This window comes from Rhipicephalus sanguineus, chromosome 7 (genome assembly GCF_013339695.2).
Source record: "Rhipicephalus sanguineus isolate Rsan-2018 chromosome 7, BIME_Rsan_1.4, whole genome shotgun sequence".
NCBI classification, from domain to species: Eukaryota; Metazoa; Arthropoda; class Arachnida; order Ixodida; family Ixodidae; genus Rhipicephalus; species Rhipicephalus sanguineus.
In genome coordinates, this window is record NC_051182.1 from 136,285,840 (window position 1) to 136,312,279 (window position 26,440).

General features: G+C 45.9%; 3 protein-coding genes across 3 annotated transcripts; 1 reads left to right on the forward strand and 2 right to left on the reverse strand.

Annotated features, from left to right (window-relative positions):
- Window positions 1-2,720: 2,720 nt before the first annotated feature.
- LOC119400043 (charged multivesicular body protein 5) lies at window positions 2,721-4,084 on the reverse strand. The gene has a single exon (XM_049417947.1). It carries the CDS (start codon window positions 3,946-3,948, stop codon window positions 3,283-3,285), a length of 666 nt encoding a protein of 221 aa, XP_049273904.1. The 5' UTR covers window positions 3,949-4,084; the 3' UTR covers window positions 2,721-3,282.
- Window positions 4,085-4,552: 468 nt separating this feature from the next.
- On the forward strand, window positions 4,553-9,955 carry LOC119400044 (NADH dehydrogenase [ubiquinone] 1 beta subcomplex subunit 10). The gene is made up of 4 exons (XM_037666963.2): window positions 4,553-4,782; window positions 7,480-7,624; window positions 8,636-8,772; window positions 9,727-9,955. The coding sequence occupies exons 1-4, from the start codon at window positions 4,689-4,691 to the stop codon at window positions 9,840-9,842; spliced, it is 492 nt and encodes a 163-aa protein (XP_037522891.1). The 5' UTR covers window positions 4,553-4,688; the 3' UTR covers window positions 9,843-9,955.
- Window positions 9,956-12,476: 2,521 nt separating this feature from the next.
- On the reverse strand, window positions 12,477-25,449 carry LOC119400040 (ESF1 homolog). Its single transcript, XM_037666959.2, has 11 exons — window positions 24,768-25,449; window positions 22,768-22,875; window positions 21,066-21,399; window positions 20,581-20,755; window positions 19,509-19,734; window positions 17,937-18,083; window positions 16,123-16,250; window positions 15,145-15,292; window positions 14,481-14,569; window positions 13,641-13,808; window positions 12,477-12,803 (listed from the first exon to the last, which is right to left on the reverse strand). Exons 1-11 carry the CDS (start codon window positions 25,180-25,182, stop codon window positions 12,483-12,485), a joined length of 2,259 nt encoding a protein of 752 aa, XP_037522887.1. The 5' UTR covers window positions 25,183-25,449; the 3' UTR covers window positions 12,477-12,482.
- Window positions 25,450-26,440: the final 991 nt, after the last annotated feature.

Here is a 26,440-nt window from a genome sequence, read left to right on the forward strand (position 1 = left end):
GCTATGAATCAATGAAGAGAGCAAACATTACAATATTTGTCAAGTCAATGAACACGGCAACATTAGACTGTGTCGTTGAATCAATGAAGACAGCAACATAAGATGATAAGACTGTCATTGAGTAAATGAAGACATCAATGTTATACAGTCATTGAATGAAGACAGCAATGTTAGACTGTAATTGAATCAATGAAGACAACATGAGACTGTCATTCTTCGCTTATAACTACCTTTGCCTGCAAATTACCATTAGATCCTCTTCTGGGCAGCAGAACACTGTTCACGATGTGGTGGACGGCGACGGGTGTTCACAGAAGGGAGTTATGTGTCACCACCATTTTCATCTATGGCATGCTGTTCTATGTTCTTGCAAAGTCTTCTTGACTATGCTTGCAAACACACACAACTGCACTGTCATGAATGAAGTGACAGAAACGGATGACAGCTAACTGAAAGTCGGTGACGCCTTCTTTCTAATACGCTGCCGGTGACAGCCCGATAATGCACTGTCAAGCACACAACTGTCCAACACGAGAATTTTCCGTAGGCACACTAGACGGTTATATCTGCTAGTTTCTGTGGTGCTTCGATAGAGGACTAATACTACTGCTGTCTTGGTAACTGATCTTCTAAACGAGGAGGAACAGGAACATGATGCAGTGCAGTTTTATGGGCATCGCTACCACCAACTTCTTAACTTCTTCAATTGTCAGCAGATACTGTTAAGTGGACATTCTAGCCATGGTTAGAACGAATATTGGTCACAGTTTAGTGTGATTGTGGCAAACAAGAAGTTTCACGAATTTTATTGCATAGACTACGGCAAGTGTGCCACAAACGAGAGAAGATTTTCCTTTGAGCTTAGTGAAGCTTTTGCCATGTGTCAGAATCGTGGTTAAATGCAACAGCTATTGCGTGCCTTTGTAAGCGGGGTACAAATATAATGCTGGTAGTAAGAGTAGATGAAATACAAGCAGCAGGTGGTAACTTATTGCTACCTACATCTTCGGCTTAAGCTACACCCAGTCGGATCTGTGCTTAGTCGTCAAATTTTGTACCTTCAGGACTCTGCGTTGAAAAGTCCTTGGGCCTTGTGAGTGCAAAACATAGCAATGAAAAGAACATGCTAGACTACGCAAGAGGAAGCATCCAACAGAATGTGAATGTATTGATACAGACACGACACATCACTTTCGGTTCTAAAATGGGCAGCGGTGTACACACTTGTTTCTGTAGCAAGCTTTGTCGTCAATCTGTGCGTTATGAAAACTGTGTCAGCTCGAGAAATATCCGTGCAAAAATAATTTGTGCAACTATGTGGCCAGGTTACATGTGCAATTTTTTTTGCCTTCATTAGGTTTGATACAATATCACAAACATAGCAAACAAGCTGTTTTTGCAATCGATACAGCAGCCCTACACTACGAGGCACGAAAAGGGTGTATTTTCAAAAGTGTATCTTCAAACATGAGCTCCCTTTAGGGTGCAACCTGGTCAGATTACAATACTTTTATGTCTTTCTTTCTTGTTTAATAAAATTCCTTGCCCAGCACATTCCTGTCAGCTACAAGTGGGCCCGTCCTAAACCGTTTCCGACAGGAAAGCAGTGGACAAAAGAAACGACAACAGTGTTTTTTGACTGATTTACACCTAGAAAGGTGCTCATTACACCGACTGAAGGAGTAAGTTTGCTGGAGTTCCTTTGAATAGGGGTGTTAAGTGGTGCAACGATTTACTCTCCAGCCCTGAAGTCATATAGCACAATGTGGTTGCCACATGAAAGGGGTGCACAATCTCTATCAGCGCATAATTAGCTCTGGCCTCACCATAAGTTCCTGCATACATGCAAGAGATTATGGCAGGGCTAAACATGGACAAAATGAAAGAATGATATCCTTCACAGATATGTGTCAGTCTAAAGAATGAAACATCAAAGAAAGCGCAAGTACAGACAAGCTTTCACACCTTTTTAGGACTACTAGGGTTCCGTCTGGTGGCTCACGACCTTGCTCAAACATAGCTGCAGCAATTTCGAGCATGATTCTGGCAGGCTGTTCTTTTGTTAAGGCTTTCACAATGCAGCACCATGGCATCAGCTTTCACCAACACCTTGTTCAAACTTCTGGACCACCTCCTACGTGAAGTCGTCATGATGGGAGATGTAAAACGGAAACTATACATTACCACTTATGAAACTACACACACAAGCTGCTGTCTACAAGAACGACGTACGAGTGAGTTAATGCTTGTTTTGTAGCCGTCGATGACTACGTTTCAAGGCAAATTCGAGGCTCTGAAAAAGGCTGCACTGCATTTACATTTTGACATCGACAATGCTATCACACGGCAGCCTTCACCAAACAAACATTGCTACTTAAGGCCCCTCATCTTCAATGCTGAACGTCGTGTTCGGAGGATTGCAAGGTGAGAAAACGGGAAACGTGGGCCTAGCAGCGACGAACAGGCACAGACTCCTGCACTGTTAATGATCGAATGATGCAACAGCGTTGGCATTGTCGTGATGCAATGTCAGTGGCAGAACTGTGTTAACCGAGGCGGCTCGTATTAGTTTAGCATTCCCAGCTTATGTACCGATGACTGCATGTCTTCTCTTGCTGCTCATGAAGGTGCTTGCAGTGAGGTTATTTATTGCGGTTATCCTGTTACCCATCTGTTTCAATGATGCAGAAACACAGGAAAGGCAGGCTACACAATGGCTACGCCGCAAGAACTTTGCTTTAATGTGGACATCAACAAACTATACATCCACACAGAAGCATCGGATTAGGCAAAACAGTAGCAGATTAGGTTAACATCGCAAACGGCGTTGTAAACTTGCAGTAGTAAACAAGCGTGTTTTCTAACCAAGAAAAGAATATACATAACAAACGGTTACACGACATGCGTATACAATGCTGTGCGACCCGAGTGGTGTTATTAATTTAAAAAAAAAACAGCAACGATACGTCGCCGTCGCCATAAAACTGAAACCTTCTTACGAGTCTTCATTCGCTTCGATCCTCAATTTTGTTTCGTTTCCTGAAGAACTGTTGAGCTAGAAAAAAGAAAGGCTGCCCCGTTTGCTCAATTCTTCGACAATTCTGGAAACAACGCGCTGTTGGAAAAACACCTCTCCAACTTGTTGCCAGTCGATGAGAATCTGGAACACAGTCTCCCCGAACTCATCGTCTCTCGAGCCCCCCGCCCTCCGCAAGATCAAGTTTCTTCAAGTCGCTCAAGCCCCCCCAGCCCAGCAGGATCAAGTCGCTTCAAGTCCCCGCTTCAAGTCGCCGGAATCTTAGGCAGCCCGAACTCGTCGACCAATACACCTTCCTGATTGGCTGGCAGGCTCTCGGCTCCGGGTTCCTTCGTCGGGATCCTGGGGGCGCTCGCTTCGTCCAGGTACGAAGTGTCTTCGTCCAACGCGATTTCGTCTCCCAGAGCGTCGAGCTCGGCCTCGAGTTCGGCGTCGTCGACATCGGGCATGCCGTAGCTGCGACCCAGAGCTTCCTGGACGTCGTTAGCCTGGTCGAGCATGTCTTCCAGTTCGTCCTGCAGGTCGTCGATGTCGTCGAGGTTGACCTTCTTGTACTCGCGCTTCATCTCGCGCACCCCGAGTCGCATCGCGTCCATCGTAATCTTGGTGTCCTTTAGGGTTTGCGTGGCGAAGTTGGCCTGTTCCATGTTGAACGACTGCTGCATCAGGTTGTCGCGTTGTTGCTCGTACATCTTGCGTTGCTTCAGAACGCGCAGCGCTTTCTGTTTGACCATGTTCTTGGACGGGCCTTCTCGCATCTTGGCCATTTGGTCCTTGTACTTCTTTAGCTCGGCATCTAGCTTGGCGATCTTCTTCTCCACCGATTCAGCGCGACCGTCTACGCTGGCGATGCAGTCGGTCAGGTTTGGAGGCGGTTCCTTGGGCTTACCCCGTCCGAAGAGACGGTTCATCCTGCTCGGGTGTTGTTGTTGTCGTTCAGGAAGGGACTCTCGATGAAGCTCGAAACAAAACAGCGCTGTCAAAGCGACGCAATGGCGAAAGAAATTCCTCGCGCAGCTATCGACCGACGAAATAGATGGGCGGAGGAAGCGAGCGTCACGAAGCTTCCAAAACAAAGTTTAGTGACAACACTACTGATCAAACTCAGTCACTAAAATGTCACATAACGCGTTCACATGCTGTTATTTACAAATTGTTGCGCCATCTGTGAATGTCAAAATTAAACATTTTTAAGCAACAATTGTAACCATTTTACATTCATTTTAGTTAAAAAAAAGCTTAGATTATGATTTGTAGATGGCGCAAACGTTTGTTTAAAAATTATTATAGCGTTCGCGTTTTTTATTAAAAATTTGGGTTTTTCTAAGTGGCACAACTACTATTTTTACGCTACAACAATCGAGTAAGTAGTTCGTTTCGTAGCAATTGTTTACTCACAAACCATCTTTTATCTCCCTAAATAAAAAATCCTAAGCATATATAAAATATAACACACATTTTAATATTGCACACGGAACGATTCAACTGACGAATGCGGCCTGAAGCGATCTGGAATACTGAACTAATGAATATGAGAAAAAGGCTGAATCGACTTTCAAAGCTCGTCGTGCGCCGAGTGTGGCTGCTGCACGAACCGAGGCCGAGCGCGTGAAAAACTTTTCGTTTTAGTTTCGCGGTCCTTCGTGTAGCCATGGGTCTGGGCGACCACCCGCCGAGAAATGGTTTCGAGAAAACCGTCCACGCTGTCTACGCAATGTTTGACGCTCCCGTCACGTGGGTTCGAGGTAAGTTGCGCCGGAAAGGTCACTACGTAGGACAGTCTACTAAACTTGTGCTGAACTGCTGTTGCGAGTCGCTGCCTCCACCGTGAATGCACCGGTGATATCGGTTTAAGAGCTTCTTGAACTCACGCTTGGCGATGATTCGCTACGGCCTGAATGATATAATCTAAAAACCTCGTGCGCGCGTGTTATTGTGCTGGCTCTTTCACTTTCGCTACTTTCGCTCCATCAAACCGTGCATCGGCTCCCTTGGAATGACCAAAAAAAAAAAAAAAAGTAACTGGGTCCATTTAGCTAATGCTAAGGAGATCACAAGCGAAAGCCTAGCTTTGCGATCCACTCTTGGTTCTCATTAATGTGTAGTCGGCGTCAAAGGTCGAGGGACCACTAGGTCTGATAAAACTTCGAATTCCCCAGCGATTTGTGAATGGGTTCGGTTGGACTGCCCGGTATTATGTTCTAAGCGCGTTTTAGAACAGGACAGAAATTTAAATTCAAGGTTGCCTGCCGGAGCTGAGGGAATATTCAGCCTTTTCTTGTGTCTCGTGGCCCCTAAACTTTTGACGGTGGCTGTACCTTGATTCACTCTTGATTCATTTGACTCACATTAATGTTACGTGGATTCACATCTAAGTCACATAATGATTCGCACTTATCACTTGATTCATTCTTGATTCACTCTTGGATTTGATTTGCTTCAATTCACATTGATTCACACTTACCTCGATTCAATTAATGCATACTAGTTCACTTTAATTTGTACACCCAATCATTTGGCATGATTATGTCTGTATTTAACTTCATGAGAATAGTGGTACAATTCGTGTTCACAACAACGCCGGGTGGTGGATTTTTCGATGCCGGTTGCTGGATAATCAAAAAGCTTTCACATTTTCTTGTGGTCATGACTAGCATTCACGTATTGCTTCAGGAGGGAAAGTCAGAGCGTTTATCAAAAGTGCTTCCACTGGGGCTAGTTGGTATGGCATACTGAAGGGTAACAATGCGCTACATAGATGCAGACACGAATGACACAAGAACACAAAACAGATACGGACCTTGCGAACTAACAACTTTTATTGAAGTGCGTGGTTAAACATAGGTATAAATATGTAGAGTGCTCAAGTGGTGTAGTCTATGAAATCCCGCTTACATGTGGCAAGACATACGTCGGCCAAACTGACCAATGCCCGAACAAAAGGTTGTAACTACATGAAAATTTGGTAGGTAAGTTGATGATATCGGGTAATTCAGCAGTGCACTGTTCTAATTGTCAGTGCCCACCATGTTTTCACAAGAAGCTAGCGCATGCGGGAAAAAGCAGGAAAAGAAGAGGGAAGTTATTGAAGTGTTTTTTTAGAAATGAAGTAACGGGCTGTGATTGTGCAAGCGCACCATTGGTTGTGCTAGATTCAGGCACTGTTAAGTTTTGGAACGAGTGGTTTCGCACACTTTGATGAATTGGCTTCATGTCTTCAAGGCACGTGATCGCTGGAGCTGTTACATCACACTTTCGTATTGTTACTTCACACTTTCTTGTGTCGTTGCACACGTCACCTTTCATTGTCTATGTATATATGAGCAATGAGCAAAAGCGTTTCAGTAAAAGTTGTTAGTGCACAAAATCCTTGTCTGTTTTGTGTTCTTGTGTTGTTTGTCTCTGTGCATCTATGCAGCGCATCATTATCCTTCAGGGTGTTTACTCGGCAGGTTTTTAGTTCTTGAGGCTAATATATCTGTCATTCGCAAATGCGTGCTTAGGGTTCTCCATTAGGGGGAGGCAAGTATCACCACACTTGACCCCCCCCCCCCTTCCAATGGTCCTGTCCGAAGGAAAGCAAGCTTCGCAATGCATGCAAAAATGAAAGTGAAGCGACAACAAGCCTCTCAGAATGGCCTTGCCTTTGGTCCTTGGCTTTCCTGTAGTAAAAATGGGGAGTAAACAATTCTTGGAATGCAACATCGAGGGTCCTCGGCCGCCATTGTCGTCAGAAAGCCTACATAACCGTAACCCTGCACATTAAAGGGACCCTGCATGTTGTTTTGCTCGCTTCTTCTGGAACTGAATGCACCGATATCGCTGCCCAAGTGGCAACGCTGCAAAAAAAAGTTATAATTTTAATGGAGGAACCGCTGATTTTGGACTACAGCAACACACAATGGTAATTTTTGTGATCGGAAGTGACGTTTCATCACGTGGCAGTGACGACAATGGCCGAGCGTTTTGACTGGCTTGACACGGCAAGTTGCACGTAATATTCATATGGTCCCAGCTAGGCCACATAATTGTGCGCTCAAGTTTATAAAAAACAGTTTGTATACTTCCTCAGATAGCAAAGGATTTCTGTTTTCAAATGTCCAATCCTGAAAACAATAGCAAAGTGCCACTAGCTGCACTGCACGAGCGCCACTGTGAGGCTAATTAACTGTCATGATAATTAATGAAAATTAATTGATTGGGTTCATTTAAAGGTTGTGGGTAGGTGGGATCGCTGTGGCACCTGGTGGAGCAGATCTCAACCACATGCTTATTGCTATGTGGCCTCTGAGATCTGCTTTGGCAGCGCAATGAAGCACGGGAGTTTACCCGAGGAATACACCAGGGCACACGAATGCCAACGTGCGAGTGCCACTACCAGATACCCATGTCAAGGATTAGGGTAGCCTCCAGGATTTATTTTCTTTTGCACTACCACGCAGAGAAGATCATCCTGCCGAACCGGCAAGAGCGGCCCGACTACGTCTGGTACCACCGCAAGTACCGCAGGGTGCCCACCATCGACGAGTGCTACACGGACGACATGATGTGCAAGTTTGAAGCGAACGAGCAGTACAAGCGAGACAGGTAGTGTCGTGTCTTCATATTCGTTCAACAGATGACGCTAGATTAATGACACACTTGATAGAACCACGCTAGCTCAACGCCCATCGCGTTTCCAGCACGTTTCCGGGATAATGACTATTGTCGCGAGGGTTGCATCGAAACCGAAACTGACATGTTTGCAGCACTACAGGTAGCACATATGCCGGAGAAAAAAAATATCCAGAAGCACTTGTAGCGAAGCTTGGTGTTTGCTGTGCCTGACATACCACTTCTCTTTCTTTCTGTCGCATCGTGCAATGCTCCCTTCGAACTGTTTCCTTCCTCCACGCTGGGAATCGGACCAGACCATCATACACCTGTTTAGCGGCACAACACTTTAGTTACTACCGGCAACGACAGTCGTACATTCATATTCAGGCATCAATGACATGTGGCAACATGGAATGGCTAGATCACCTTGATGAAAGATCAGATTGCCATATCACAGACGGCAGATCGCTGACAAGCCCATGATCAAGAGAGCATCGGTTATTGGCAAAAAGGCACATACGAGTATGCATGTGACCTGCGCACCTGCGAAGGCCATGTGTGCGTACACCCGCATTTCTTTACATTCAGTGGTGGTGATTTTTTTCGCGAACTGTGCCACCACCGCCACCAAAATCTGCAACTCGTAAAAGGTTCGCTTAAAAACACAGTGCACTCTCGTTAAGTGGAACCTGAAGGGACTTAGGAAACTATGTTCCATTTAACAGGCGTCCCATTTACTGAGAGATGAACAAGGGTGCAGAGTTCAAGTACGTTAACCAATCATAGTAGTGGCAGTTGTTCCATTTAAGCGGCAGTGCCATCTAAGAGATTTTCATTTAGCGAGAGCCCACGTACACGTGTAGTCAATCCAGTCGCTGCACTGTCAGCAGAGGCCAAGGAGTGCAGACCCAAAGCTTTTGCTACACTGCGTGGAATGGACGGGATAGACTGTGTGTGGCGCTCTTACAAATCGATGTCGCTGTGCTGGAAACTTCTGTGCAGGGAGGTGGACGGCAAGATCGTTCATCTGCTTGGCCGCCGCCGAGACGACTGCTTCACGTACGAGTTGAACGACCCGCAGAAGTGCGACGCCATCGTCGAACAGTTCAGGGAGGCCGAGCTCAACTGGTTCATCAAATGTGAGATTTTGTTTTACCCCCTGAAATTTTATCAGGGCTGCATTGTTTCTCATTGGAAGAAGCTCTACTCTGAAATCTTCCAGCTTAAAACCCTTTGTGGCATGCATTACGATCAACTGTCTATACAGTCTAAGAAAAAAGTCGAGTACTTGGGGAGCATTTCTGCCATACAACTAAAATCGGTATCTACCTTGTATACTTTACTTGCGTTATCACCGCGGTCCCGGAACTTCCCGGTCATGAATGGTGTGCGCGCTATTGGCGTGACATAGGTAGCATTATTGATAGGAAAGTGGCGAGAGCAGGTTTTCGAAAAAAAGAAATGCGAACAAGCGAGATGATTACAGTAGCGTTTTTTAGTCTGTCCGGTAACACAAAGACGTAGCGTAATACCGTATAGCCTGTGCTATAGCTGCCACCATATCAAGTGGTGCCATCTATGGAGGTTAAAAAATAACTTACAAACACGTAATCTATGTTGTCAGAGATTCCGGGAGCGTCCATCACCACTCGCTTTGGGGGGCACCATCTTTGGGGGGCACGATCGGAATATATGCTGTCTTTGCGGCCTCAAGAACTTGAGGCCGCAGCCTCAAGTTCTTGGCAAATTTTATGCAGGATCAAGTCATCGATACTCATCTCCATACGTTACTTTTATTTATAATTAAGCTAGCTTTTACGTTAACAGAGCAAAACCACTTGAACTCTAAGTGGGTACCACATGATAAGAGCATGTTTATGAGATTAGGGAGGGGGGGGTGCAAATGCTGGCTTAACTTTTGCCGGTAATGTGTTGCAAGAACTTCCACTCCAGAATTGAATTTTTTTTATTCTCATTGGCAGGGATACCCAGTATTTATAAAAGCAAGGGTTTAAAGTTGGATGCGAAAGTGACCACGTTTGACCGTGCAGTGACTGACCGCAAAAACCGGTCTTGTTCGCTTCTGTCTTCAGATGGCGACTTGAGCTACCACACCACCGTCGTGAACGCCTTCATGAAGCAGAAGCATCGGCTCATCGCCGAGAGGCGCAAAGCGCTGAAGGCTCAGGAGAATGGCGAGATGCAGTGACCGGACACAGGGCACACGCCGGCGCTATTGCATCTTTAGTGCACGAGCGTACGCCATTTCGTCCTAGAGTGTAATAAAGTAGCCTGCCAATTCTAAAGAATAAAAAGAAAACTGCCAATGTCTACGTCTCTCTTGTAGAAGTGCGCTGTACCACACTTAACACTACTGTGAACGTCGGTCACCCTGAAGACGCTCCTCGGTCACAGGTCGCACGACCTCCGTCGGTCACCGGTGTGAATGACGCCCGAGATAATACAAATGAAATAAGACTTCCGATACGTCATACTTAACATGTTTTCGGATGAATTAAAAAATATCCAGTGAACACTCGCTGGTATAATTTCTGACAATTCGGACTTATCCGATAAACTCGGATCTTAACTGCAATATGACCCTGTTCCTTTCTTTATCAAAAGGCATGCTCCAAGCAGTCCTGGACACATTGGCCAGTTTAATTGATATAAGCTTTCCCTCACATCAACAGTATCCTGTACATCACACCCATTGCACATTTAAAGGGGTCATGAACCACTTTTCCAAGTAATGATCTAATGGCCTCAGTATAGGAGTGTACTGCCTCCCGAATCGATTGCCGCGGAGTTACGGGGGTTTGGCGCACGCTCCCAGCGCTTTCTCTCTTTTCTCGTGCCGGCGAGCGCACTGGAAGCTAGACAGGGAGGGATGGCATGGGGGAAAGAAGTTACGCCAGCGCGCGTCATGAAACGCGATCGCTCTCCCGCTGTGATTCGCTTGCGCGAGTGCGGCTACAGTGTACTGAGGAGTGCGGCGCCGGCAAGTGGCGGCACCCCGCGGCAAGAAGCGCATCTGATCCGAACGCCGCTCTCGATTTACGTCGGCTATCGGCCAATAAGCATGCTATGTCTCTTGCGACGTACAGCGGACAGACGCCCCGCCCACCGACGAGAGTGAGAACCGGCCTCTGTTTGAAAAGAGGGTGCCTGGGGAAACGGCAACTTCGCGCTCCGCTTGTGGCCATTACGCGGCGCGCACGACTGTAATATTTGGCAGAGCAGTTCATAGCCGTGTCAGCTTTCCGCAGGATGTGTTTTTTCAATCAGCCCAAGGGATGCTTCATGACCCCTTTAACAAAGGGCTTGTTGCACACGGAGCGAGAGACAGCAGCGTATGTAGGGCACCCAGGAGCACGACATCTTGATATACGGTCCCTTGACAGCACCGAGGCGCTTCAGACAACATCGAATATACGAACCTCGTAAAGTATGCTTGCGCCTATCACAACACAACAGGCGTTAAGGTTGTAATACGCACAAACATAGTTGTTTTGATGTTCAAGTGCTTGTGCTTCTGGGTATGTTTGTGTGTTCAAACCTTCCAGACAACTAAAATTGGCTCAGTGTGTTCTGATGTTCTCGTGTTCAGGTATTTCCATCTAAGATACTGGAGTAGTATTGAGAATAATGCAGAATTAAACTAAGTTTCGAAGGATTGGTAATTTACAAAAAATAAACTATCAATGCGCAATTTCCACCAAAAAATAAAAACCTTGAAAAACACCCTCCAAATACCAAGGAAAATAAACTCCGAAAATACAGAGCCGTAGTCGTACTTCATGACGGTGTATCTGCGCACTGTGTTATATGCCATCGCGAACCAAAACCAACTCGCCTGGGCTTCTACTCCTGTACACTTCGTATGTCCTTTCACGCGGTTATTTATACCGTAGACGTGAGACACTAGAATGACCTTTCGTCGAACGTTGCCATCATGACACACATACTTCAAGAACTTTCCGCACATTACTGTTTCTTTTCACATGGCTCGTTAAACCACATTTTGTATCATCTGCACTGTTTTCTTTTTCATGCTATTGTGATGCAGTAATGCTTACAACGTAAACATTTTTTTTTCGTTTCCCTTGCTTCTGTGACAAGCTGGATTGCTCCATTATATTGTTATGCATGACTCCCCACTATGTAAAGCCATTAAGCTGGTGGCTTTTACGTGCACTTTGGCTCCCTGTATAACACCACAATACCACGTTTCAGTTGATGCTCTTTAGGTGTCCTAAGCATAAAAAAAATTCAGCAGCCCTTGCCATCTCGGGAAAATGGGGCACGCGAAGCTTGGCGTATGCGTGCGACGTACTACTTTTCTTTCTTTACTTCTTTGTATTGCATTGCGCAATGCTCCCTCCAAACGTTTTCCTTCCTCCGTGGTGGGAATGGGACCTTCATACATGTGCTTAGCAGCGCAACACTTCAGTTGCCACAGGCAACGATGATGATCATGCATTCGTATCAGGGCAACAATGAAACGTGGCAACGTGAAATGACAAGCCACCTCGATAACGCGTATTAGAAATGAATGATCGCTGACAAGCCCACAATTGAGAGAGCATCAATTAGAAAACAGCACATACAAATACGCATATCACCGGTGCACCTTCAACGGCCACATTTTTATATGCTCGCCGGTGCAGGGTTTTTCGCGTACGACACTGCCACCGAAACCGGCGAGTTATATAACAAGCTTCATTTGAATAAAAATAAAAGTATTTTTTGTTTAAAGAGCCAAAAGGCGCGTTTGATGCTTCTACTGACACCATCAGCAGCAGCACACAAAATAAAAGGTGTTCAGGCAAGCTCTTAAAAATTGCGGTCAGCCCGGCAGCTTTTTACTTCTGCTTTTCATCTGCTGGACTTTGAGCTTGACCGAGCTGGCCAGCGAGGACAGGGATTGCCGGCTCGGCTTCGGCTCTGCAGCCGGCTCGGTTGACGGCTGCGGCTTTGGTTGCGCCTGCGTCTGTTTTGTGGTGACTGTGGAGGCTACCGTGCCTTCTGGAGCGGCGAGCCTTCTCCTCTGCTTCTCCATGAGCAGTGCCTCCATGCCCTTGGTTTTCTTGAAGTGTGGGTCAGTCGGGTCGACGTTGTAATGGTGCGAGTCGTACAGCGCCGAGAACCGCGGATCAGTGAGGTCCACCTGAAATGAGCGTGCGCATTTCTTATTGTATCACAAAAAAAAAACACACACGAAGAGCAGACATAGAACAATAGGGTGACACGCTGCAGTGTAAGTGACAGTTCGTTTAGGCAATGCTGAGGACAGTGCACAGGCAAAATTGTATGCTCTCGCGAGGCAACCATTAAATTGCTTTGACATTCTCGGTCGATTGCATGATTCACCAAGCCCCTCGCACATACTACCCAACAACAACAAAACAAAGTGACTGCAGAATTCTGAAAGTTCTCTTTCTAAGGAACCAGTAAAGACATTCTTTGTAGCTTTGTGCTACAACATGGCTCATCTGTTTGTCCTGTTCAGTTACAAAGTTGTATTGATTCAGCTAAGGTATCGTGCTTTATGAGGGCGTAGAGCCACCTCACAGCATGCTGCTGCAACCTGAGGTGAGATCCTGTACCGGGACTGCAATATCGGCACAATTTTTGAAGCTGTATATGGGTAGGTTTTGGTTGATCATGTCTATACACAAAAGACGTGTAGAACAACAATTTTTGGCACCCCTTGCCACACGTGCCCCTTGCCACCATCGATGCCTCTTTCACAAGTGTCGTGATACTCGGTGGTGGCACTTCCCAGCAACCGCTGTGCCCCTTTGTATCGTGACGTAGAGATTGCGCTAGCGCTGTTATCAGCAGTTTCCCTTTTGGACTTCACAGTAGTGGATGGGCACTGAATTTTTTTTATTTGGGGGCGAAGTCGGGGGGGGGGGGGGGGTTGTTGACTGCCAAACTTTTTCACTACGAGATCCCACCGCTGTTGCACGCACATGCGCCAAGTTCACCGGCCACTGCTTACCTGGAAGTCGTCGCCGTCGGTTTTTCCTTCCTTCTGGGCCTTCTTGTTCTCAGCCTTCCTCTTGCGCTTCTTGTTGCGGCTTTGCTGGTTCTCTTCCAGCAGCTTTTTGAGGCTGAAGTGGTGTCTGCCATCATCCTCTTCATCCATGAGCAGCAGCTCCAGTTCCGCCTGTGTTTTTTTTTTTCGAAGAGAAATGGTGATAAATGGGAGAGAAGGAAAAGAAAAAAAAGGTTGGCTCTCCCGTAATCGAGAGTAGATGTAAGCATGAAATCTCTACCGGCAAAGGAAATTGGTTGGAGATTATACTAACCCCAATCTTGTGCACGTTTGCAAGGGCACACCCCACCTAAATACACCACGATACACTGTGCACTCGTCCACAGGGATGCCACCGTTTCCTGTCACTGTGAGAGAAACCCTTGGGCTTTGCCTAGTGTATGCGGCCACGACGCCACGCCAGGTTGGTGCGTTGCATGCAGCGTGGTGCCACCTCTCAAAGAACGCAGCAACCCGTGCTGCGAAACTAGCTTTTAAAGACATGTTTTAATTCATTTTTCAGGGTGCTCTCGCCTTACCAGTACACTTTCTAAGCCCTTCAAAACTTGGTCTTTCATTCGACGCAAAAGAACGACAACTAAAAATTCTTGGGTCAGTACCCCTAGGCAAGTTTATTCTTCGTACACTTCACTATAACTGATATTTCCTTATATTGAGGTTAGACTGGACTCTCAGTGCCACACCAGCCGACAACAACTCGGTTAGCATGTAGAAACTAAAAAAATGATGGCAACATAACATCCGCAGTTTTTGGGCCTTGACAATGTCCCTCCACACACTCACCTTGCTTTTTGTCGTCTCTTCATCCTCTGCTTTGTCTTCAACATTGGACCGCTTCCTCTTCTTTTTGCTTTTATTGCTCTCTTTCGTTGCTGCGTGGTTTAGGGCACAGACGGAGAAAACAACGATATTAGCTTGGCGTTCAATGCACAAAGAAGCCCCAAGAGGTGCTTTACTTTTCCGTTATGGACTTACTGAAAGAGCGTACAATAGTCAATAGATAATCCTTTTGTCTCTCGGAAGATAAAACTTCCTGATAAATGAAACCCATATTCCCATGTGTGTTCATGGCGTGGTCATTTGGGTTTATGGCGTCATTTGTAGAGAGAAGAGGGAGCGATTTCTAGCTGACTGAGAACTACTTGTAAATTCCAGGCTGCATGCTGCGCTATAAAGTTTGGCTCACATGCTCTCAGGAGCCTCGACTTTCGACTGGCAGCATTTTCTGACCGTGCTCAAAAAGTGTTGCAGGGCCCCTTTAATGAAAGGCCACTGTATGCTCATTCGCAATCCAGTCAGCTATGGTCTGTTGGATGAACATCAAACAGCGGTGCCCGGGTGTGGACGATAAATTTAAGAAATGACCGTAATATTTTGCTCGCACACCCGCCAATCGAGCTTTGGTGGCCTCGGATGCTGGTGCGCCGTCCTGCGAACGAGAACTCACGTTTCGAGGGTGCATCCGTCTTGAAGAAATCATCGCCGAGGTCCACATCGGAGGGAAGCTCATCGTCCGAAAAGGCCTGCTCCGAATGGCTGCCCTCGTCTTCGTCTTGTTCGCTCTTTTCTGCACCAGAGTCTTCCGCCTCGGCACCCTGTGACACCAAAAGGCACGGCATCGGCGATTTAGAACAAAAACGCGAAAAAACATGTGCTTGGGTTTCTTGTTAAATAATCTGTGGCAACTCTTCTAGTGCACTAAAGAACATGATACGGAAAGTTAGGATGTGCGTAGAGTTTCCTAGAATACTTACTAGAGGGAACTGTGGCGCTGCTATCGTTCAGCCACCATGGGAATGATGGGTAGCACGTGAATTTGCCTAGTCTTCATGCTTGCAGCTCCAAACGTGCATATGGCTTTGTCTATTGTTGTGCTTTGGCTTTCGTTTCGGATAAAAGAATGGCCCGTTTGTCAACCTCATATGCTGATTTGAATTGGTTAGCCTAATAGGGCCAAAGTGGCGAAGTATGTTTGGTCTACACGGTACTTCTCATTAAAATGTTTAAACTAGGTACTTCACATCAGTTACTTTGAATTACGTTTATCCCTCATATCTCTGCTATAAGCCATAACAATATTTGTTGAGGTTTTACGTCTCAAAACCACAATATGGTTATGAGAGACGCCGTAGAGCAGGCCTCTGGAAATTTCGACCACTTAAGCTTGGTGCATCTAAATCCAAGCACACGGGCCTCGAGCATTTCGCCTCCATCTAAAATGTGACTGCGGTGGCTGGGATTCAATACCGCAACCTTCGGGTCAACACTCAAGTGCCACAACCACTAGACCACCGCAGTGGGTCTTCTGTAAGACACTTCTACACCTCAAGCACGGGCCGGCTTCACCACGAACTCGCACATGCAGATTTCAGCGCATAATCCTAGCGCAATAAAAAAATTACGAAGAAATCTAGCGTGGCCTCACCTTCTTGTTGAGACTTCGCTTCAGTTTCCGCTTCTCCTTGCGCTTCTCAAGGAACTCCTGGAAGGGCGTCTTGCCCTCGGGTTGTTCCTGTTTCTTCTTGACGAGCTCGCCGACCTGCTTACTCAGACCTGGGTAAACACACACGGGAACACAAAGCTATTAAAGACTGAAAAGTGGATGGCACACTGAAAACAGTAGAACCCTGCTTACATGCTCCTCACTTAAATGTTATCCCGCGTGCAATGTTCCAAATGTATGGCCCCACAACGAATCTACAGACTCCTATGAATTAGAATCCCCTTTTCACACATTCCCGCAGTGATCCTGCAACTTTCCTGCCCGACACGTTGCAAACTGTCATTGCGATGGATGCGCCGGGGAGGTACATCAATGAGCTCGGCGACGCGTACTGCACAAGCCCATACAAGTGCTCGAAAAGGGTCTAGCTCTCGTGGAGGCACGAAAGAAACGCCAGACTTCCATAAAGGACTTCTTTAAGCCTTGAACAGATGAACACATTCTTCGAGGCAGAGTTGTGTGCAATGCATCTGTTTTATTACTTAGCAACACTTTTTCGCAATTTTAACCTCATGTATGCCTTACACCATTCCTGGCTATTGCATTTTGTTCTTTTTGTGAGTGGTCCCGTGAAAAATGGTAGTAAGATTCATTCATACCTGTGACTAGCACCTGTCGTGCGACCAAGTTAGTTGCAATGCGACTAGTCCCAAATGTCCGGATTGGCTCAGTCGCTCACTGCTCGATTTTTCAGTCTCGCGACTGAAGTCGCAAATCTCTGAACCAATCAGATGCAGAGGAACAGGACGTCAGCTTGCTTTATGGGGCAACAGCAGTGCGAGCAGACATGAATTCTGAGTAGTGGTGAGTAACTCAAACCTCAATATAACGAACACAGATATAACGAATTATCAGTTATAACGAAGTAAATGAATAACAGCCTAAATAGTAGATACTGTGGTTCGAATATATGCTTATAACGAATTTTCGGATATAGCGAAGTTATTTTCGTGTCAAATGTGACTGTTATAATGAGGTTTAAGTGTATAAGTTGCAAGCAGGTGTGAACGTCGGGCACCTTTAGTTGCCTTTTGTTTGCCATTCGCAAATGGTAGCACGAGTGGTGCTAGTCACAGATGTGAATGAGCCTTCAGAGGGGTTCAATGGTATTTACAAAATCTAAGGTGGTAGAGGGCAGCAGGGAAGGTGCCCTTGTCGGAACACATAACTAGAAAAGAAGGGCTGGGTGGAAGGGCTAGGCACAGCATGGTATCCAGAATTTCAGTCTGTGTTATACAGTACAGCATTCAACAGAGAATGCAATGGTGCCACGTGGAAGTCTGAGTAAATGAGCCAATATGAAAAAATGCCTTGTTCGAAAGCGGTTAAACCAAGCTCGTCAAGTGATAGCAGCAACTACTGCGGAAAGCGTGCCGCAGTGGTGTCCCCCACATCAGTGTCTCCACACAGCAAGCAGCGGCACGCTGTCCACATTTCTCTTCGCATTGGTGGCACGTGACAAAAGTTGAGGTCTCAAGGTACGTGTGCCCACAAGCTCGTCGTGGCTCTCGCTGACCGACAGAGAGGGGTGCATGAGAGGAGAACAAACCGACACTGCGCATGTCTGTTGCTATGGCAATGCACGCGCAAGAAGCAAACTGACCTTGGCTGAGCTTCAAGGTGAAACTCGTGCATAAAGGAGCTTTTCTGGGTTTGTATTGGGAGTGGGGCTATCGCTCTAAAACAGGCCAGCGAGCTTAGACGTAAATACCCAGACAGAAGAGTGAAAAACTAACCGGGGTTCCACGTGACCTCCATTTCGACGTCATCATCATTGTCGTCCGGTTTCTTCTCTCCATTGTCGAGGCTCTTCAGCAGGTCGCGGTACTTCTGGATCTGGGCTTCCATTGAGGACTTTTTCTTCGCTTCCTTCGCATCCGTACCTGTTGGAACAGCGTGCGCAAGATGATACATTTTGCAAATGCACTAATGCGAAAGTGACATGAATGCTAAAGTCAAACCACAGCAAACGAAGCCGTGATACTGTCATGTGGTATTAACGGTGAAGAAGGCGACTATTCTGATAAGACTGATAACTATTCTATCAGCAAGGTTGATAACTATCTGATAAGACTGACTGTGGCATGGCCTGCGCCGAGCAGTGGTAGCAGCTTTTGTGGGTGAAGCCCAATCACATCAATATAAAAAAATAAGCGCGCATGGCAATATTAAGCTATTCATTTGAAAAACGAGGTCATGCAGAGCCTGAAGTGCACCAAGCCGGGAATTAATTTACATATCCGAGGCAAAAAAAGAAAAAAATTCTGTCTGACATCTGTCAAGAAGGTGAGCAAGGGCATTTATGCAAGACTATCAGCGGCAGATATCGCTCTCAAAAATTCTCAAATGTAATTATAATTGCGGTACGAGCACCACAGAACAGAAGGTACTACTGCAGTCGCTTATGATGAGCAGTTTTAAACACTTATTTTCCCTGCAAACATGCAGGGAAAATAAATAACAGTTTAAAACTGATATGATCTCCTAGAGGTTTTCACTATTAATAGTAAAACCTCTATATAAACAACAGAAATGTAACGACTTACTGTGTACGATGAACTGAAAGATATGGCGAAGCTATTTCCGGCTCATGTGCAACGTCCTTGTATCAGTGTTTGACAGTACTTAATGAAACAATGCAAACGAGTAGGAAAATACGGTGTTCAAGCTAAGTCAAGTTACTATAGTTGGTTACAACCTAAGGAAAAATGTAAGCTCCGCCCACGTAACTGTGGTGCACCCGCCCTTCACCCGTGAAAGACAGTTGTGCTAGCCGGTTTCTGCTCGAACTGTAAGTGCTCTTTCTCGGCTAATGCAAATACTGCGCATATTAAGAGCTAAAGGTTCGCCGTTACTACCTAAAACATTACGTTTGGCTGAGCAGTGATTTCAGAATCCCTGACGAAAATGACTAGGACGTTCAAGTTTCCCAACCTAAAACCAGTGACGTAAATACGTATCGGTATGGGGAAAGTCAACTACTGAAAAACTGCAGAAGTGCTTGAAGTCACGAAAATGAGTAAGCACGATTGGATGGAGCATTCATGCAAATTCTCTGTCGGAGGGGCAGCAAAGGTTGTGGGTGGAGCTGGCGTTCTTTTCTTAGGTTGTAACAGAGTATAGCTAGTAGAATCTAAACATTGGCTACTCAGTGTGTTTGAGTTATGTGCAAAATATGCCAACAACTTTAACTCCTTTTGAGAGCAGTATCTGTTCGCTGACTAGCCTCTGCTGACCGACCTTTATCGCCTTTCGCGGCCTTTACTTCCTTTGCTGACCGGCCTTTACCGTTTCGCACGGTACCTTACCTTGATCAACCTCCTCTTCGCTTTCCGCGGACGACGATGCCAGGTACACGTTGAGGTCATCGTGGGCACCGTCCTCCTTGAAGGCTCGCTGCATGGCCTCCGTGCGGCGGGGGTCGTCCTCGTCCCAGGTAAGCTGCACGTTGACCGACTGGAGCGCCGAGGTGACGAAGTTCAGCGGCTTGTAGCTCTGGGGATCGGGAACACTGTCGGCGACACTGGTTGGCTCCTGGAAATCAAACGGAAAGGATGGTGTACTAGCGGTCGTTCCCCAAACTTAGCTTCCAATTTTAGCTGATGCACATGCAAATGAAATGTGCAGAGTTTGAACATCTCAACTAGCTGAAAGGATGCCAGAGAAATTACTGATAATGAGAGGGACCGGGGCTGATAAGTGTAATATCAGCGTGGCCGTTTACTTCAGTCAGGGCGGATGAGATAATGTTTATTCTGGGAGCACAAGGTCTCTGATGACAGTAGATAAATGTTCATAACGTTCATATAGAATAGATCCTTTCTTAACTATGCACCTTGGGTCTTGGTGTCTTCACTGTCTTAGCTCGTGCCCACCTGTCTGGTTTCGATGAGTCAACATGGGTGCATTCATATTAGTACTTTTCTTGTGTGGGCTAGATTCAAAAGTCCGCTAGGATCGAGAGAACACTGCAAAATAATTTTTGTTCCTCTTTTAAAAATTTTGAATTAGCAGGAGTCGACCTTACAGATAGCCCACAATGTCTCAACACTCCTTAGCCTGCACGTCAAGTGCAGCGGTCACTGTTTCACTGTATACGAAAAGTCAAAGACGGCGAAAGAGTCTTTAGGCGCAACAATTAATTAATAATACGTCAATTCAGACATTGACACAATGGCGGAACACATAACCCTGAATGCAGAGGACACGATAAAAGAGACGGGAAATGGAGCACCCACTTTAACCTTCTGCCCCCTGCAGTACCTTTTTCACCGCAGTTTCAAACCAATAGTTGCCCAGCAAATCACCCACACAACGCGGAACGACGAACTATCGACAGCCACACAAGAAGTTGGCCACGATTTCCCTTGGTTAACTCACCTCATCGAACGTCATGTCGTCGGGGACGAACCGCAGGTCCAGGCAGGTGCCGCTGCTCTCGTACTCGCGGCCGTCCAGCTCCCGGTAGAGGTGGTCGGCAGTCTCAGCGGTGTCGCACTCCGCTATGGCGTAGTAGTAGCGCAGCCGGTTGAGCTGGTACTGGCGCAGTGCTTCCCTGCAAAGCAGCAAGTAGAGAACAGGTCAATCCCCAATTCCCCACTCCTTCTCTCCGGCATTATCGTGTCGCTTCCACTCGACAATAATGAAAGACGGGCAATTTTTTCGAGGGGGATTCGTTTTCTTTGTTACACACAACGTAGCGAATCTAACAGACAAATAAAGGGACGCTGACACAAAAATTTTTCGGTTGTCGTTTTTTTGCTTCACATAATAATGCCAACACTGAAATTTTTCCAAAACGACCTTCTTAACACTAGCGCATAAATAAGCTAAACTGGAAAAAAATACTTTGCATCTGAGCGCACCTTCGAGCCTTGGAGTCGACTTCCTCATCGTCCCCGGCGCTCTTTTTTGGTGCTTTCTTGTCACCGCGAGCCGCCGCCTCGACCAGCTCGGCGGGGCCGCTCACTTGTTCGACGGCCATGCGCTCCTTGCCGAACTCGGACGGGTAGATGCTGACTCGCTGCACGACACCGCCAGGGGGCTTGAACGAGTCGAGTAGCACGAAAAGGTCCTGGGCACGTAACTTGTCCCAGTCGAGGTTGCACAGTGCCAACCGGCGACTGACGTCATCCGACTTTGGGGCGTCGCGGTCCAGCTCACCCCAGGCCACTTCCCTGTTGTCGTCATCTAACTCTTCTGCAATTCATATGGCACAGAGTTTCCTACAACATTTAATACAGAAATTTGTGGTGCTGTGATCGTTCAGCCTCCATGGGAATGATGGATGGTACAAGGATTTGCCTAGCATTTGTGCTTGTGACTTTGGACGCAGTTGTGGCTTTGTTTGTTGTTGTGCTTTGGCTTTTGATTCGGATAAACAAATGGCTCGTTGTGAGCCCCGTGAGCTGATTTGTACTGGTCAGCTTAAAAAGGTCAAGGTGGTGAAGTGGGACTGCTGTGAACTTTTGCTGAACTTAGACTTGCGACGAAGTGGCCGCAGGCCACACGGAGCCGAAAGAACAAAGCTTAGGCAGATACATGTATTAATTACCCGTCATTCTCATGCTGACTGAAGCATCATGCGTTGCCGCTCCCACAGACACTAGCGCCAGATTTACCTCTAGTGTACTATTACGAAATTCTATGGGATACAGCACGCTCAGCAGAACGCTCCAGAGTAGCACTAAGCTCAGTATGGTGAAATTTAATTATTTTTAGCCACGGCACGCGTTACCGTGCCAAAACGAACACGTCTTGCATACATGTTGTGCTCTTGCTCATGCTGCACACATTTCACTAATTATCCTCCCCTCTATTCCTTAACGAGCACAGGGTAGCAAACCTAGTATTGCAGATCTGCCCTTCTTGGCCTTTTCCTTTTGCGTGCTGTCTATCTGACTCCCGTATCAGCGAAGAAGTAGAAGCAACTGGAAACTTAATAGCACATTAAGCTTAACATCATTAAGCTCCCTGTTTCTAATAGACTAAGTCATATTCATAAAGTCGGAATTCCGTAATGTAGAACTCACACATGCCTTAATTTATACCACGCACATCGAAAAAGCGGAAGTGCCTTCCCGCACCAATGGCTGAAATAAAAGGTTGTGAATTGCTCATGCATGCTTTAACAGTGATGTTATAGCTCTTTCGATGCTGTATATATTGTACTTACTGGTACTTGTATCACTTTTTCGCTACTTTATTCAATGTGCTACTTTATTTCCTTTTATTTCTCTCTTCTTTAAACCTTGCAGTAAAGTATATTAATAACATTTTACTTATTGCGTTAAACTGTGTTATCATTGTGTTTATATGTGTTAATTTTATTTTTAAGCTACTATTGTATAATTAGGAATGGCCCCTTCTCTTGCACCTGTGACCACTCCCCTCTGTAATGTCTTTTGACCCTGAGTGTAAATAAATAAATAAATAAATAAATAAATAAATAAGTAAGTAAGTAAGTAAGTAAATAGTAGCAGCACATTTCAAGACGGCTAGGGCATGCACAAATAATGTTTCCACATGAGAAGCAAACACCAGAAAAAAAAAGTGAAAAGAAAATACCTTCACTGCTCTCATCTTCTTCAGAGCTTGTCTCGACGTTTCCGATTCCACGAGCTGGATCCCTCTCGGGCTCCTCCGGCTCATCGGAGCTTGCATCCGATTCATCGTCTGTGAAAAAAATAGACAGACAGTCACAACATGATGTAGGAATAATATCAGGACTTGCATCAATAGCTTGCACATAACGCCTTTGATGCAGATTCTTAACATACTGGTACTCGCACATGGCGGCTTTGATTACGTCAAAGCAGCATAGTCACATGGCAGTTAACCTGATTCGATGTGATGACGACGACGCTGGAACGCTTATGGCCTCTGTGCAAGAAAAATGAAAAAAAAATTGCACGCGATACACTGATACGATTAATGTGGCATCGCAGACTTAGCGATGCATTAGCGATGCAGAACTATCGATGGTACTTTCAATACTATCGATAGTTGAGTCGCTATTGAACTATCGATGGTAAAAAAAAAACGATCTATAGCGCTATCAATAGTAAGTTCGACAGTAATATCGACAGTACAAAATCAACCGGATGAACTCATTGCCGCATAAACTTGGTTCCTCGAGTGCGTGGTACATGGTGGAGCAGGCTGAAGGGCAAGAAAGTTGACATGCTTGTGTTTTTTCAACAGAATGCTTGCCTGACACTTGATAATTAAGGTAAACTGACCAGCTGTAGCGGAAAGGAAGCTGTTACATGTGGCCGAACTGTGCAGCTTCAAATGTTATTGCAATTTTTTACTTCAGCATAAGAATATCAAGAACTAAGTTTGTTAATTGTAAGGTGTAACTGGTTACATTTGAATATGAATTTATTGATGGAGGTATTGCGGCATTCTAACTGCAGAAATTATTGATTTATTTTGCCATAAGATTGCTCATAAATTGAGCGAACTGAGTATTGCTGATAATATAGGCTATCGCAAATGCCTGGCAATATCGAGGGCCAACAACAGCATAATTATTCACAGCACTGTCAATAGTATTATCGGTAGTATTACCACCGATGGTACTCTCGATTTCACTATCAGTAATACTATCGATAGTTTCTTTAGACTATCGATAGTTAAAAAAAAGCTATCGATAGTCAAGCTACCGAGAGTTCTGCATCACTACTTCGCATCCCAGCATGTTGGTACTCCAACATGGCGGTTGCAGTGACGTCAGTGCAAGCCATCTATATGTAGTGATAGAAGTTGTATGTACATGCCAGCAAGTACGGACTAGCTAGAATACATTACAATGTCGTGATGTAATCATTCTTTAATTAACAAATACGGTACGTTTGGAAAGTTCAGCAAAACGCGTATGCATCCTTCTACTAACGCGAAGTGGCACAAGTTGATGTACTGCCCTACGACCTGTTAGTGATCTCCTGGCCGACCGTGTTTACTCAACTATACATAGCTTGCACGTGACGTCATGGACGCAGCTTCTGAACGTACTGGCACTCCACGATGGCGGCTTTGATGACAGATAAGTTGCATTTAACCTGCTTTAATGCGCCGACGTGGCAGGAACACCTCTGAACGTGAACAATGAAAGGACCTGCATGTGAGGTTTTGAAAACATTAATGTGACATCGCAGACTTCGCGTCCACCCATGCCGGTGCTCCAACATAGAGGTTTCAGTGACGTCAATGCAAGCCATTTATTACCACCACCCGTTACTGTCGGCTAGTGTAGGATAGTGTTGACTTGTTTTTGACTGCTGTTAGTGTGTATGCTGTCGAATGTTGCCTAAGGTAGCCTACTTTCTGCGATAACAGCAAAATCATCTTCATTTGATCTAAATTCGATCACGCTCTTGCAATGCATAGACAACAAACCGAGTCAGTTGTTCCCTCACATAAGGCTCGTACCCACGCTAAGGGATCGGCCAAGAACTATTCATATGAAATTTTGTATACGTGTAGTATTACGCAATGATTAAACAGAAAAGAAAAGCAAGAATATAAGGGGAGAGCTTTATGCTTGAACTTTATCTTGTTTTTACCTTCGTCCTCTTCCTCTTCGCTTTCATCCGGCGCTTCCGAGTCACCGTCTTCACTCGAGTCGTCGGCATCTTCAGTGGCAGCCTTCAATTCGACGCGCTTCGATTTCGAATCGACACTGTCACCTTGGGGGCGCTCCTCTTCGCGGTCTTCATCATCGTCGTCGTTTTCAGACTCAGACGACGACTCGACGGCGTAGTACTTCTTCAGGTCCTCCGACGTCGTGCTGTGAATGGGACGACCGCGTTTGTCCATGACATACTTGAGCTTGAAGCGTTTGTCGTCGAACATCGCAGTGAAGCGGTTGTCGATTTTGACCTTACGCTGGGACCGCGGAACTCCGCGAAACCGCGGATCCGTAGCGATGTGCTTGAAGCGGTCATCTTCGATCTTGCGAACCCCTTTCTTCTGCTTCATGTTTGCACCAACGTAGCCTAATAACAACGCACGTGGGACCTCAGGCGAAACCGAAAGCGCGTTGACGTACCAATTCGTCACCGACCTTCACGCTGTGAAAGCGTAACAGTCGTTCAATAGTCTACAGATAGACGCAGCAACAAAACGAACGCTCAGTCAAATCAACCCGGTCTCCAATTACAGCGTGGAAACGACTCTAATCGGCTGTGTATCAACTGCGCTATGCGTAGCAGCATCGTCCACGGCACGCATCGTGGAAGCGGCCATCTTGACAGCGTTCCTATGTGCTACCGAAAGGCATAGTGTTTCGGTTGGACCCGAACACGTACCTCTTTGTGCGATGACGGGGCGGGGTGCCAGAGCACGCCAATCTACTGCAGCGTGGGTTGCTGCGCTGGTCGTACATGTCCGTTTCATAACGCGTTCGCGAATTTTTGTGTGTGCATGGCGCACGCAGTGTTTCTGGCTTGCTTTGTTATGCAATGCGGCTCTTGCAGAGCGATCAGGAGTTGAACGTCACTCGTGAGAACATTCAAGTTCGTTCCCATATTTGGAGCGAAATCTCTAAGGAAATGTGGCAGTATCCTTCATAGAGCTCTCTTCATCGAAACTAAGTGACCGCTGTCCCGGCTAATGCGCTGAAAGGGAAAAAAGAATGCAGAAAGCTCTACGCTCTACCCCACATATTTAAAGTAGTGCGTTAAGCACACCCGTCGATTGCAGCGCCGCTACGTTTTTCGGTGGTTTGCTACACGGACGACACACTATACATTTTTTGGTGCGGAGCAGCCAAGCTGGCTAACGTTGTTTTGTTAATTTGAAACGACAAATACACAAAGTATGATACAAAATAAAATTTAAATATTAGGCATGTTTTAATTTATATTGGCATATAATTTAGCAAACATTTGAGATAACACAAATTAATCAAGCTATCTTAAACATGGCCTTTAAGATTAACACATGCGTTGCTGGTCTCGGAGGTGTGCAATGCCATGCGGAGCTGTTGTTGACTTAAAGTAACCATGGACAATTAGAGCAGTTAAAATTTTTATGCTTTGTTGAGCTAGTTGCTTTTCAATTTTATAAGCAGCTGCTGAAGGCTTCTGAAACTAGAGGTGATATAATAGAAATGAATATGCGATGGGCAGCTGCACAGTAACCCTTAAGGAGCCACTGCTTTGCGTTTCAGAAAACGAAGCAAGCGTAATAACAGATCCATGCGATGCAATTACCATTTATAAATCGTATAGGACCA

Coding starts and splice junctions, on each gene's coding strand:
- LOC119400044 (XM_037666963.2), top strand. CDS start 4,689: ATGGGTCTGGGCGACCACCCGCCGAGAAATGGTTTCGAGAAAACCGTC. Junction 7,625..8,635: donor GAGCAGTACAAGCGAGACAG/GTAGTGTCGTGT, acceptor ACTTCTGTGCAG/GGAGGTGGACGGCAAGATCG. Junction 8,773..9,726: donor GCTCAACTGGTTCATCAAAT/GTGAGATTTTGT, acceptor TTCTGTCTTCAG/ATGGCGACTTGAGCTACCAC.
- LOC119400040 (XM_037666959.2), bottom strand. CDS start 25,182: ATGAAGCAGAAGAAAGGGGTTCGCAAGATCGAAGATGACCGCTTCAAG. Junction 22,876..24,767: donor CGAAGAGGAAGAGGACGAAG/GTAAAAACAAGA, acceptor TTTTTTTCACAG/ACGATGAATCGGATGCAAGC. Junction 21,400..22,767: donor AGAAGATGAGAGCAGTGAAG/GTATTTTCTTTT, acceptor TATGAATTGCAG/AAGAGTTAGATGACGACAAC.
- LOC119400043 (XM_049417947.1), bottom strand. CDS start 3,948: ATGAACCGTCTCTTCGGACGGGGTAAGCCCAAGGAACCGCCTCCAAAC.